The sequence below is a fragment of the Thermobia domestica genome, chromosome 12, assembly GCF_964235325.1.
Source record: "Thermobia domestica chromosome 12, izTheDome1.hap1.1, whole genome shotgun sequence".
Lineage (NCBI taxonomy): Eukaryota > Metazoa > Arthropoda > Insecta > Zygentoma > Lepismatidae > Thermobia > Thermobia domestica.
The window spans coordinates 54,596,615-54,612,220 of record NC_137465.1 but is presented as its reverse complement, the minus strand read 5'-3'; the positions used below and the strand labels follow the sequence as shown (position 1 = coordinate 54,612,220).

Here is a 15,606-nt window from a genome sequence, read left to right as displayed (position 1 = left end):
ATAATCTGCCAGTAAACTAAAATATGTGACGTACCAAACTTTTTGTGTGAAGCCATCTTACATCCAGACCAATGTGATTTTTGAGGAAAATCTCATATGGGTGGGTGTTAATGTTTTTTTTTTTTTTAAAAAAAGTGCAAATTAGAATGTTCTATTCATTTATGTAATCAAATAATGCGATCTATTATTTCTTCGTTTAGACGTCCATGTGCTGTGTGTTGGTGCCCTTTCTTACCCGGACCATCAGTTACATCAAAATGCCGAGTAGTTTTGCTTCAGCATCCAGCCGAAGAACGACGTTGCCTTCGAACTGCTCCTATGCTGATGTTGGGATTGACTCCAGGGAAGTGTGTTCTGTACAAGGGAAAGAAATTTCCTCTTAACAGGTAAGAGGCATATCTTGATTTTGAATTCTTAGGTATGATTTCTTTTTCATTATTATTGCTCATATTTGAGACTTAAAGTAAAAATCTTCCCACCAAATAATAATAACTAATGATGGAATTGGGAAGATAACTGTAGTTAAATTTCAAAACTACTATGCAAAGGGTAAATAAGAGGGAGGGGAGGGGGGACTTGGAAAGCTAAAATCTATACATGCCACAAAATATACGTAATATGATGCGGGAAATTGATATTACGTTTTCGCAGTTGTTCTTCATTCCTAATTATAGCACTTTAAAGCTCTGATTTACTCAGCTTTGTTATCAGATCCAACGATGCTGTTTGTAATTACTTGGAGATTATTAAAAACTGCTGTACCGTTTACTGTTTGCGTTTACCACAGATGTCGTTTCATAGTTATGGTAGAGAATTGCATCCTTCTGCCTTAGTCTGTAAAAACTCTTCCATCACCGATTATGTTCAGTATGGGTGTCTGTGCTCTATTCAGCACAACCTGATCCAATTTAACCCAGTCATCCTTGCATATTTCAAGTCCGTCAAGTGTTGCGGTTCGACTTTTTGTGATGTTCCGTTTTAATAGGCCAAAGACACAGAAGTCCATGGAACGCTTCACAAATATTTTTACACTTTATTCAACTTACTCCTTTTCCCATACAAAACGCTAAAATCAGCAATAACGTTTAAAATTATATAATCACCACACACACACTAATTCACTACTAGGAGTACTAATACTCCAGGGCTTGCAGTGTGCATTGTGCTCCAACTAAAAAAGGAGCACAATATATAATTTACTCTTAACGCGTTGTTCATACAATATGAAATGTTTCACTTGATTTTACTTGCTTTCTTCTTCTTTACTCTGTATCACTTATAGAAATCTGGCTATGTAGAAATCTGAAGAAAGAAAGAAAAAAAAATCACTACTCATAATTCGAAGTGTCAAAGGATTACATTTTTGAATGAAGCTGTTTATAAGTAAATCTCAATTCTTGTCGAGGTTGTCTCCGTCCAAATTTGAAGTGCTTTATTGTAATTTAATATGATTTGAAAACATTTCTTTCTACTGGTGATTTTTTTTTTTTTTTTTTTTTTTTTTAACTTTGGTATAGTTGAAGTTATGTTTGGTAATACCTAGTTTTTAATAAGCCAGAAACTGCAGAATCCTAAACTTATGCATCTCATACATGTTTTTATTATAGTTCGCTTGTTTCCCTTTATCATTTCAATGTAAGCAGTGCCATATTGATAAATGACCTGGTAAACGCGCATGTACACTCATGTCCAAAATTATTGTCGCATGTCTATAAATATGTTGTTGTAGGAATATAATTTGGTAACGAATTCGTCCAGTATTTCTTATAATGTTAGTATGTGTATAATTGGCAAATTTCATGTCAAAATAACAGTAAATAAGAACAATAAAACGAAAATAAAATTTTTTTGTTCACTTAGCAACATTTTGTTTTACTCATTCTAATTTTCTTATTTATAATTCTTTTCCTATGAAATTTACCACAAATATACATTTCCCGATTATACACATAGTATCAGTATTAAAAGTACCCTGTAAAATCATTATCAAATTATATTCTTACAAGAAGGCAGTTATAGATATACGACAGTCGTTTTGGACATGAGTGTACAGTGTTGTTCACAAAATTTTGTAATCCGAAAAATGTTTTTCAATTTTCCTGAGTAATTTACATTTTACTCATTTTATTTTACCTGGAACCCATTTTATTTTATATGTATTTATTTATTATTTTACAAATATAGATTAGTGTTAGTTAATCTTAACTAAATGTTGTGTCTGTGTTAAAATATAAAGAGTCTATCATTGCGTTTATTTTTTTTTTAGGCACGAAGGTCTTCAGGAGATACTTGAATCTCCGGACTCGTTAGTTCTGTATCCGTCCAAAGATGCTATCAGTCTGAGTAGTATTACGCCCATGTCTGAGAGACATAGGTCATATAATTTAATTATTATTGATGGGACGTGGGCTCAAGCGAAGTCAATCTATTTTAATAGCCCGATGCTACATAAGCTGAAGAAGGTAAGTTGACTTTAATTGCTTTTTCTGATATTCTTTGTGAGTGTGAAATATGGCTCCACATTTGACTACGCGGTGTACTTAAATATGATTTACCAGGAAGTAAGTAATAGTTATCAAAGACAAATGTTGTAAATAAGGAATTCAAACATTAGGTTTCAAACTAGGGTATGCATAAGTATTGTTACCGGTCCACGGCTTCATAATTTTTTACCCGAGTATACAACATATTTTAACCAGCATTTATTTCTTTCTTCGTAACATTTCCAGAGGTCGGAACGAGTCTTTTTTTTTTTTTTTTTTTTTTTTTTTTTTTTTGAGAAGGTGGGTATCTGTCAAGTAACCGTTATTAAAAGAAATTTGCTAAGTCTCTTTTTTTTCTAAACCCTATTTAGTCCAATTGTTTGGAATGTAGTTAATATACTGGAAAATCTGTCAGATAAAATAATACTAATAATAATGATGCTGATGAATAGACCACATAATAAATGGTAAATAGTCAAATGTATGAGAGAGGTCAGTGGAATTTCTGTCTCCCAGGAGGAAGGTTGCCAGGGAGACCTTTCTAGGTTTGTCTTGCCCTTTTTGTTTACTATAAGTGAATTCGCAACAAAAAGGGTTTTCACTTCTGGGTGATTCAGTTTTTAATATTACGCTGTATTTCTTTTTTGTAATCTTTTGATATTTGTTTCTTTAACTTTTCTCTAATGTGTAATACCAAATAGACAGTATCCTGAACCAGGTCTTTAATCATCTGTTGCTTGAAGGCGGATCAGTATTTACATCCGTTGTTCTGCGGCCACTTATTCTTCTTGCATGTTGAGAATATATTTAATTCTTCACAGCAACAGGAGGGTACAGAACAATTTCTGTTACTCGTAGGGACCTGGCTACATCCCATGCAGGCTGTTACAGGATTTTATGAACATTTTAAATAAAATTTAGGTGATTTCAGATTATGTCGAGTGTTTTTTAACTTGCTAACTTCAAACTTAGAAATTTATATGTGTTTTCCAATATTGATGTGAAACAAACTTTCAATATTAGAAGTGGACATTATCTAATGCGCTTTAGTGGGTTCATTCTGTAGTTGTGCGCATTATATTTTTTGCTTTTGCTTGCGCAGTGGAACATCATACTGGTGAATCATTTACCAAACGCGGTTGGATCAACGATCCAATGGTAAATTCATATTCGATGCATGGATAACTCCAACCTTTTTCCATTTTCATTCCCTAGGGGCCGCGGTGGTTCAGTGGTAGAGCGTTCACCTCTGGTGCTTGGGGTCCCGGGTTCAATCCCCGCCCCTGCTAAGTGAACCTTGTGGCGGACAAACACAGGTGCGTGGGTTTCCTCGGGGTTCTCCCGTTTCCTCCCACTTTCTTCATTCCACCATTTCATTCATTACTTATCATCACCTCCTTTAGCCTAACCGGCATAACCTTGGGACGTAAAACTCAAATATTACATTTCATTTTCATTTTCATTCCCACGAATTCCGGTTTTATCATAGTCTCCTGTCCTGCATTAAGTGAAGATCGTTAATCACACAAATGAAAGGATTTTGGATTACAATTACATGTATTTTAGCTTCTGTGTTTTCATTGTAATGTATTTTAATTCACAAAGAGGTTTATTTCGGAAGCGCTTATGAGTTTACGAAGACTGTTGATAGAATTGCATATCAATGTATGCGTTGGGTGAATACCCAGTAAATAGCTGGAGTAATTTAATTGGACTCTTGGTTTTAAATATGGAATTCATCTGTAGATAACAAGAGTGTACTTTGGATTTTGTGCTTACAATGCAGTATTTATTGCTATTTGTCCATTAACACCAGTCAGCTTTTCAACATGACAATATGCCATAAAAACTAATGTGGAGAAAAAACAAACCAACTTGTGCTAGGTGCCACTAAAAAGCACGAGTGCAGTAACTTTGCTGCAGTGGAGTTCCGAAGGGGTGACACATTATTATACGATGCTAGTCACTACCACTCTATAGATATTCGCCATTTCCTTAATATATTCCCTTCCACTGTAACATCCGCCATGGAATGTTTTCCCATGAACGTGGGAAAATTGAATGGCTAAGTACATATCAGGGAAAATCAAAATCAATCAATCAATCAATCAATCAGGTGTCTATTGGTCACGAAAGTCATGAAAAAGTCACGAAATCAGAAAACGGTCATGAAAGTCAAGAAAAAGTCACGAAATTTAGCTTTTGGGTCACGATTTTTTTTTTTTAAATCTGCAAATATAAGTATAGACTGGAAAACTTTGTTTTATAAAACGTCAAAATTTTACCAACAAAAATGTTTGTGGTCTGCTTTAGAGTCTGTCAAATCGCAAGGAAAGCACGCTTCTATCGCATGCATAAAAATTTGGCCTAATTCGTACCCAGATCACTCTTGAGAATGTTACTAAATTTTGTGATTTGGGAAAGAAAAGGTCACGAAATTTCATTTTGGAATTTTAGTAGACACCCTGTAAATAAATAAATAAAGCTCTGGAAAACCTGAAAAAGTTAGGGAATTCCACTCCATAAATTTTGTCTCCACCCTGACATGTTATCACATCTGCCGTCTCTAAATTTGCACCATGTAAAAGGACCAAGGATAAACATCTGGGCTGTGGATAGCTGTTAATTTCTGATCTTCACTCGTGCAGTTATGCACTGTGGCACTGATGGGGAAACATTGCGTATCTTCTTTGATATGGTTATTCTCATGCTATGTGCTATCCTCCCGGTGTAAAGTTGATGGTTTTCGAATCCACCAGAGATGACAAACATCTGACCACTTTTCAACTGGGCATTTTCCCGCCAATACACGCACAGGAAGTGTATGAATTCTTTTCTGTACATACGAGCTGAGGTGCTCGTCTGGTGAATGAAACTCCCAGACATTCCATTTGTGCAAAACATCGATTCAATTCAGTCCGTGTAGTGCTCAGTGCGTCATATCTATTGAAAACATCATCAGGTCGTGGCACCTGAGATGACCCAAATAGTTTGGTGATAAGAGCAAGAAGATTTGAAAGATATTCACCAAATGTGTTGAGTGAGACACTTGCAGAAATAAATGGGCAACTACGATAACATCAAAGATACGACGGGGCCGCGGTTGCTCAGTGGTAGAGCGTTCACTTCTAGTGCGTGAGGTCCCTGCTTTCATCCGAGCTAGCTCCAAGTTTGCTTTGGGGTGGACAAACGCTGTGTGCTTAAGTTTCCCCGGGGTTCATCCATTTCCTCCAACTTCATTCCTCATTTCATTCATTTATCATCACCTCCTTTAGCCCACATAGCATAACTGTGGACGTAAACTTGCAAGATTTTATTCCTTTTTTTTTTTTTCCATCAAAGATGTGATAGAAAATTGGCGTTTTCAGTTTCAGTGGCACATTTTGTTTCAGCGGTAATGACGTTCTTAAGGGATGCTCTTGCTGCTTTTCGAAACATGACACTACAATCTGTTAGAGATGATGGCCAGAGAAGTTCACTCCTTAGATGCTTTTAAAGACAATAGTTACGCTTTGTAGCTAGTAGTACTGTGAAACGAAGATCTTTCATCTCTTCAGAATTAAATATATAATTTTAAGTGAATTTGGTATTATGCAAAAATTTCACTGGGTTGTTGCTTACAGATATACTATATGCGTTCATAATATTAGCCTGTCGTACGCATACCGTCCATCGTGGAATAAGGTTACTGTCTTGGTTTTGGATCACTTGCATGTATGAAATTATGTCAGTCTATCATCAATGCTCCAACCTTAGTGCAAATAAGTAGAGAACAGCTCTAGAAAAAGTTTGCAAGCGAATAATTACTAGAAAGGCGTACACGTGGCTGGCATTTTGGAATATGGTCGCCATCTTGGTTTTGCACCACGTGCAAGGATGAAATAATCGCATTTAATCATCAGAACTCCAATCCCACCACAAATAAGCAGAGCAGCGCTTCGGTAAAATTTTGCAAGCGAAATGTGAGCCAGCTTCCTTTTATTTATGAGCGAATAAATTTCTTTGTGTTTAATACACAACTTTAACTATTAAACGCCACGAGCTATGTATTACCAGTGAAATTGCTTCTTCGTCTTAACAGAAGTTAAGTTGTAAATCAGAAGTTTGTTTCACTGAAGCTGTCAACTGTATTGATAACGAAATAGGGGCGCTTACTCCGAGTTACTCTGTCCTAGAGCACCATTCAGAATTTTTGTAGGAGGTGCTCAGCGTCCACACATAAAATAGAAAATAAAAACAAGAAAAGTAAGAAACGAGGAAAGAAAAGAACAAAGAGGAAATGAAATTTCAATTTGCTGCATTGTATACATTATCATTATACAAAAGTATGCGTTTAAATTTTGTTTTGTTTTCTTTCTTGTAAATCCGTAGATTTGTGTTTAGAATAACTTTGACGAGAATTAAGATATGGGTAACCCTAAAACCTCGGTATTTACGTCAGCATAAAAGGGCCATGGGCCAAGAATATTTTCCATTGTGAAAGAAAACACTTAAAATAATAATAATAATAATAATAATAATAATAATAATAATAATAATAATAATAATAATAATAATAATAATAATAAATAAATTAATTAAAAAAATACATTTTAATTAAAAAATAGGCCAGGTCCATTTTCCGACGGGAGCTCATGTGGTTCGGATTCCATGTTAAGCTGTAGATCCACGTTTCATAATAGCCTCGCTGCTGAAAGAAACGCTAAACTCGAATCCATTCATCATTTAAAAATAACTAAAACTGCATATTCAGGACGGTCAGTTTTGAAAATTTTCCGGGAAAGGACCTCCGGACCCCTTGCCAAGGCACAGATATTTCATACCCCCAGATCTCCCGCTTGTAGACTGGACTAGAGCACCCCCACTGATCTTCAAAACCCGACGGTCCTGCACTAAACTGACGATACAGTGCCCAAAATCACTCAAGATCCAGATTTTCTCTTTTTTTATTGTGCGCTGAATGTATTTTGTCCAGTCGTTCCAAGTTATCTGAGACACGGCAAATTCACCGAAAGATGTTTACATTATGGAACTTGAATGTTTCGTTGTCTGGCTACGAAACCTATTATGTGATTCTACAGAACTCGATAGGATTTTCTAGATTACGATGATACGGAGGCATGCAAACTACAACCTGGATTGCATTTTTGAGCAAGGTTATCTATAACATGTTTTTAGATATTATTCTGAGTAGTGCCAACTGCTTGGAGCAGTTCAGCTGTCACACAATTTGCGTTAAAATGTATGCTGTTCCTTTCTAAGCAGAACACAATCTCTTGTTTTCGCCAGGCATTAATTGGAAATATTTTTAAGATTTTGCGCTATGATACGGTGCGTTATTCATTATTATAAAACTGCTATAATTAAATTTTGTGAATATTGTTTCAAACCAATTTTTAAAGATATTGACAATATCTTTGTGGTTGCCCCGTGTCTCTATAGGCTCGAATTGCAGTAGAGCGATCATCACTTCCGATGTGTAAAAGTATCGATCGTTGCCCTTACCTGTGCGATTTCGGAGCCCTGTATTTTGTCATCATAAGAAAGCTCCTTTCGTGACGTAAGGGTTGAGTCTTTTTTTAATGTGGCTCATTTAATTTTACATCTCTCTTCCCTGTAGCGATGGTCTTAGCGAAGATAATTCCTTTGCCATAATGTAATATCATCTCTTTCAGTGATAATATTTTTGCTGCTTCACAAATACAAATCTGGTATTTGTTCAAAAATTCGAAACAAACGAACTTGTTCTTTTCAAGTTAGGCAGGTCTGAGTTACTGTTCATCGCTTCCAGAATTTTCTCTTATGTTTGAGGACTCATTCGCGAAGAAAAAAATATGCACTTTTATTTCGATAGCGTTTTTCATAAGATCACCACATTTGTCTAACATGGATCTAGCGAGTTTCCGTTTCTTCCCGGTGTCACTTAAGTACCTGTTCCACATTTTTCTTTACGCGCATTGAAGCTATAGCATATATATATTACATAAGTATTTGTAGACTCGCTTTTGTGCCTCGGAGATAGCTTAATATTAGTGGATCATTTCGATTAGCTCTGTGATCTTAGTCGTGACCATATCCGCCTGTAAAACTTGAAGTTTAATCAGTCATTTTGATGCCGTTGTCCTGCAAAACAAAAGTGAGAATACGAGATGGTAAAGCCGAATAGGTAATAGAAGAGAAGAAAAACGGTGGAGGTGGTTCACTAAGCTACTCATATGTCGGAACTCCTTAAAATTAGAGAAATGAAATTTGGTACCCGAACTTCTCATGTAAAATAATTAAACACGTGTTCCAGTGTTTTTTTTGATATCTAACCTAGAAGGGAAGAAAAAGGATTTGGAAATTCGACGTGCAAGGGGTGACCATATCTGGGAATCCGTTAATGGTTTATGGTCCTTCCTCTTTCAACAGGAAGTGGGGTCACATAATTGTGTATTAATGCATAGACCTCATAATAGCTTGATTGATTGATTGGTATATTAATGGATACGTCAGGTCCGAGGCTGTTTGTGCCCGTCACGAGTGTTTGTACTAGTGATGTCGAGATCTTTCTGTTCGTTTTTCGAACTCAGTTTTGGTTGGATGCTTTCTGATGAATTAATTTCCTTTCCGATTTTTCCTTATTCTCGTAGGACTCTTCTTGGACTCTGTTCTCCTTTAGTTATCAGCGTTTCCCGTATATTACTGTAGGTATGAAATACGTGACTGAACTAAAGATTTATTTCTTAAATGGAATTTCCTTTTATTTTATTCGGCGATAATAACCATCCGTAAGGAAAAGAAAGAAAGAGAATAAAAAAAAAGCTGTCATTTGTCATTGACTTGACCAATGAATTTATTTCAATATACTATTGGTTGTATTGAGGTAAAAGTAGTTTCTCAGCACGGAGGCTATATTAGACGTGGAGCTAGAGCTTAACGTGAAATCCAAATCCTATAAGCTACCTTTTCTAGAATACAATTTTTTTTTTGCTATGAGTAGCAGTGTTTTGCCAAAATAATCATAATACAGTGATCATAGCTATCATGTATCCTAGCAGTTTCTCAGCACGAAGACTATATTAGACGTGGTCCTAGAGCTTAACGTGAAATCCAAATCCTATAAGCTACCTTTCCAAGATTACTTTTTTTTTTTTTTTTTTTTGTATGAGTAGCAGTGTTCTGCCAAAATGATCATAATACAGTGATCATAGCTATCATATATCCTGGATAGATATATTTTACAAATCTCGTATGGTTTAATTTTGCGTTCTCGAGGAACTACTGCTTAAGTATTAAAAATTTCATCTGTTCCTCATTTTAGTACTCAAATCGTATCTGGCGCAAAGGTTACTAGATTATCTACCCCTATAAGTAGTAGTATTGTTCTGAAAATACAAGATACTCTCTCTGTTCAGGTGTGTAAGCTGACTCAATAATTAGATATACAGTAGTACGTTTTCACGTTTGATAGCAGCCTATATTGAACAATGACGGTGCTTACTGTTTGTATACTAATCTTCTTTGCATCAAAATTTAAATCATTGATCTTTTCTAGATCAATTGGCTGCTTGAAATTTGTGCACAAAATGCGTTTCTTATCGCACATTCAAAAGTTTCCAAAGTTCCTATTGATCTAGAAAAGTCAGTAAATTCAACTTACTCGTAAAGAGTCCTGGAGACCGTCAGTCCCATTCCAGACACCCTGTATTTTAAATCTATTGTATTTTCTTAGGCACATGTTAAATGTGTTCTTGAGATTGTCATAATCACTTTTTGTTTCAACGTGCTAATTTAAAACTTGTTATGGTCAATGTTGCGGTAGTTTTTCTTTAAATGTGGGTGGTGATGATGAAGTATGATTCTGAATTGACATTAGTCAAGTCCGTGATTCACATAATCTTCTCCCTGAACCCACATTATAATTATGTTCTAATTGATTAGATTACATTTATAATTACTTAAATTTTTTTTATTGTTCAATTTTCTCAAATGTAAAGTCAAATTGGTATATTTCAGAAAGGAATATGCCATACAACAGTATAATTTCACATTATCAAATCTAGAAGAAAAAGCATACATTGTGTTCAAATAATGCTTAGCTGTGTGTTTTAGTGCACCCAGCAGAAATTGAATAGTATTGGCTTCATATACAGTTACCAATAAAGGTGTGTATATATATCGGACCAAAAAGAAAAATTACCTCCATTAAATAATATTAAAGGTGACTTTATATGACCTAAAGTTTTGAATGCATTTACAGTACATATATAGTAGTACATGGCATAAACCTGGAATTTGCCTTTCTATTTTAGAAACTTGAAGGGAATGTGCAATATCTTGAATAGAAGTAGTGAAGGTAGAACTGTACCTCATTTTGTGTAGCACTAGTGTGGTGGCCATCATCTTAAAGTCCATCTCCTTGAATTCAGATTAGAAATTTCGAATCAGAAGAGGGACATGAGACATCATTTTGGGTAGCTTTTCATCACAAGTATAAATGACATTAATTTCAAGATACTTTAACCATGTAATAGTTATTATGTGTGCGAAACGAAATGTCTCATGTAATATTATTATTTTATATCTAATTACGCATAGCAGATTTGAAGGGATTTTGGATGTCTTCCCTGAAACAAACCAATAGAGAAATTTAAATCATTGTTTCGCCATAGACCACAAACAAGATTACATAAAAATTCGTACTTTTACGTAGTTAGACCTTAATATAAGACGACATAACAATAAATTCATCACCAATGTCCACCACAAGCCCACAGCGGGAGCACAGTACACACATTATAAATCTCCACATTCGGCAGGTACCAAAGCTAATATTTGGAAGAATTTCTTTTTGCGTGGCATACGTCTTACTTTCTTAAAAACAGATTTACAGACAGAGATTGAATAGCTGATGAAGCTGGGTAGTTTGAATGAGTACCCAGCTTTATTAAATAATTGGTATAATCAGGTTAAAAGGAGTTTAGGTTCCGATAAACGTGAAACCGATATAAAATATAAAAGATGGGTAGGATTGCGTATTTTTCCCAGATTGACAACTGCGTTAAGCAGAATCTATACACAAGAACATTACTCAATTTAAGAGTTATTATACAGATCAAAATGAAAAATCGGGTATTAATGAAATAAAATGCAGTTGTCAAGAGTTATATAGGCAAAACAAAAACGGAATCTCTAGCATTTTAGAGATTCAAAAGCGGAAAATTAATGTCAGGTTTATCGAAGCATTTAAAAGAAACACAACACAGGGTAGAAGATTCAGTTTTATTTGGAGCTAGAATGAAGTAGAGAGACTGGTTTTTAAAATTTTATTCATTTCAAAAAACCGAAATTAAATTTAAACAAGGGATGTTTGATTGACGAATGGGAGGCGGTAATTACAAAATTTCTAATAGTTTTGATATGGCAATAAAAATAATAACGTGAGTTGGCAACCTTCCAACAAAAAACAAGAAGGCGCACAAATTGACTCCGTCATATTTTAGTTTGCATCATTTTCATCCATTGATTACTGACGTACTTGAACAAGTGTTTTCGTAAAACATAGCTCTTCCCTTGGTAAGTCCGTTCCATTTTATTTCTTGATGTTTCTATTGTTTTGCTTTCTGTTTTTGACCTCCGTCACCAAGACTCCAGGGGAGAGTCGAAAGCTTGGAAGCTTGGAGAAAATTCAGGAATTACAGAAATCTGTAAGTAGAATTATACTTAAAAATGATTCGTATAACATTCTAAACAAAAAAGAAAAATTATAAACATTCCTCTTGTAGTAGCTTTATGATAAGTTTTCAATCTTGTTTGGTACATAATTTACCTTTATCGCAGCCAGGAAAAGATTGTGATCATTCACTATTTGCAAGAGAAACTGTTTGTGTTTCTAATTTTTCGTAAGAGTGTTGTTGTACCTTCTATCAGTTTCACACCCCTTTCTATTGAATCGTTTGTTACGTGAGGGATTTAACTATTTTCTTTTCTTGAAGATAGTCATCATTATTTAACCACGAAATCGGTTTATACTGATTTCTAGTACTTTCCCTCTACACAAGATTCTCTTTTCACAAGAATTTCTATCGTATCTCCACACACCTCAAATATCTTTGTTGTTTCATTGTTTTCCCTAACAGTTTTAATTTTCTCAGTCATTTTTCGTTTTTCCACTATAATAACTTCGTCTCAAAAAGTGCCAACGCTACATATTCCTCCGTCAAATACCAGAAATGACAAGAAATGACGAGAATGAGAAAGAGCTTCTTAAGGTAATTCAGCATCTCTTTCTCTATAATTGTACACTCTTTCAAAAATTGGAGATCTTGTAATGGTGAATGGAATAAACCAAGCTTACACATAGAGTTGTACAGAAAAATATATAATTTTTGAAGTCGTGTTTCTTCTTCAAATTGTTGGCTAAAAAGAAATAAATTTCAAGTAATAGATTCCTTTCTCCATCCATCTTTCGTGGTGAATTACACCAATCAAACGAAAGGAAATGCCTCGAGAAGATGCGTCCCCCAGGATATACGATGGTCAGTTTCTGCAATGTAATGTTTCTACAGATTTTAAAGCAGAATTTAGCACTTTTCTTCTTACATCGGAAACATTGTTGCTTATAACTCTCATCACAAATTCCTGGAAGAAAGTTACTGTGATTTATTGCGATCTATATGTATTTTAAATCACTCTTGAAAACGCTTAAATAGGGGAAGGTCTGGTCCAGACGTAACTAATACACCACACTTACCAAATAAAGATTTTAAAACTAATCGATAAATATAATGCGTGCAAGGAAGATACTTCCTGGAGTTTTTTCTCTACTGGAATGCAAAGACTGTTCACGTGACCCATATTACAGACATAGTATCACAACAAACTGCCTGCACGAACTTCAGTAGCTTCCATTCTTCAAGCGAATGAACTACAGTAGAAGCAATATATTCTCTTGATGATGGCAAAATGGGAACACCAATGTTCGGCAGTATTTTCCCTTCCCAGTTCACAACTAATGCACTCTAGAAGGTTTTTTTGTGGCATTGTGCAACTTCGCTACGGAGTTTCTCGCGAAGAAAAGGCTTTATATTACCAATTCATGTGCACTATGACCTATTGCTTATGTCGTCGGATCAGAGAATGTATTGTTGCTCTGTCAGTAACTTATCAATCGAGAGCAGTAACCAGCCTTAGAGTAATAAATTATTTACACACACACATACATACACACCAGCACTATTATATTTTCTGTAATAATATCAGTTGGGCTTTCCTCCTCATTACTTAAAATTGCGTGCCTGTATGTTATTTCATTTATTAAGTTCAAACAAATCATTTTCGGAACGAATTCACATCCAACATCGGAACATTCAATGCAATTTCCATTATTATGGTATATAGGGCTAATACAAAAGTCAATATTGTATTCATATCTTTACATTAAATGATTTCTTAATTTTACAGATAATAATTCTTATATAATTAATGACATCTTTGAACGAAGCGGTTGGTGTCAAATATGAAGTAAGAGGGGAGAAAATACAACAGGTAATTAGTTTTCGATACCTGGGTAGTAGTATTGTAGCAATGATACGAAGTGCGAACGGAAAACAAAAGGAAGAATAGGAATGGCGAAATAAGCCTTTAGGTGGAAGAAAAATCTGTTTTGTAGGTCCTTGAATAAAGAGTTAAAAAAAGACTTAAAATGCTTTTGTGGAGTATTCTATTGTATGATGGGGCTTAAACATTGACATAACGCAAAAGTGATGAAAAATAACTGGAAGCTTTCGAAATATTGATGTGAAGAAGAACGGAAAGAATCAGCCAGGTCTAGTGTGAAAAGAATGAGGGGGTGTTGTGCAAGGGGGGGCAGAACAATTTTGGATATTATTGAAAAGAGGACGAGAAACTGGTTTGGACATTGGCTGAAAAAGAATTGTATTATGAGGGACGTGCTAGAGGGCATGGTGGCAGGAAAAAGAGGGAGGCTACAATTGATAAACGGTATCAAAACAGAAAAATCGAGAGGTTAGCGGAAGACTGAGATCTATGGAAGCTTCTCAGTTACGGCAGGTCATCTGCCAATAATATCAGAATCCCTAAATTATGAAAATAATGCCATCTATACGTATTTGTGGTGAAATGCTGCGCCCACATGACCCACTTCCAACTTGAAATTTTAGACATGAATCCAAGATGGCGGACCTCAAGATAGCTGGATGGTGCTACATAAAATAAAGTGCAGTTCTACCTCCATTACTTCTATCAAGATATGGTGTCATTCCCTTAGTCGTTTCTAAATTAGAAGGGTTTATTCCAGATTTTTGCCATATACTATGTACTAATGCTTTTAAAACTTCAGGTCGCGTGAGGCACCATTTAATATTACTTAATGGAGCCATTTTTTCTCATAAGTTTACATTGGCCCGACATGGAAACATTTTAGGGGCTGCATCTAACGACATCGGAAAATCGAGAATAAAGGACCACATATTCTTTTTTTTCTTTTTTTTCTTTTTTTTTTAAAAAATAATTTCAGTAAAGCAGGACATTCCTCTCACATTTACAGATACTTTTCTAGTGTCTAAAAGTTAGAACAAAGAATACAATGCAAAATATAATAATAGTTTTTCAAGTTATATAATCTTTGGTAAATGAAAATGAAAACCTTATCTGGTAATCTTCAGCGTTTAAAGTAGCATAATTAGAGTCTTGTAATCCGTCCATTAACGTAGAACATATGTATTTCAAGGATAAAAAGCAAAATGTCCCGACTTATCTACGACGAACAGAAGGTAGACTGTTCTACAATATAGAATAAATCAACTTATTGCTTTATTCTTCCGTTCTTGTATTTACCGTTCTTGTACATACCCGTTCTTGTATTTAAGCTATGACTAAGTCCTGCGTTACTGGGCATAATATAAAATACCTGTTTATTATTGTCATATTAATTGCTTACCATAAAAGAGACATTACTTTGATTGGTAATTGCTTCCGTCCTGACTTAACATCCATACTTGAATATGTCCGTGGTCCTCGCCTTTGGTGGGAGCGGTCCCGGGTTCAATTTCCGGTGGGGACACTCGCTGGAAAAAGTGTAACAACTTTTTCAGGCCAGCCATCTTGAGTGAGGTTTTTC

General features: G+C 35.1%; 1 protein-coding gene across 2 annotated transcripts in view; it reads left to right on the top strand.

Moving 5' to 3' along the window:
• Positions 1-15,606, top strand: part of Dtwd2 (DTW domain containing 2) — an 82,468-nt gene that overhangs the window by 39,736 nt on the left and 27,126 nt on the right. For both annotated transcript variants that reach the window (XM_081733685.1, XM_081733686.1), the window contains 2 exons: positions 201-386; positions 2,267-2,462. In XM_081733685.1, coding sequence (XP_081589811.1) covers positions 201-386; positions 2,267-2,462 — 382 coding nt within the window. The remainder of the gene's footprint in view (positions 1-200; positions 387-2,266; positions 2,463-15,606) is intronic.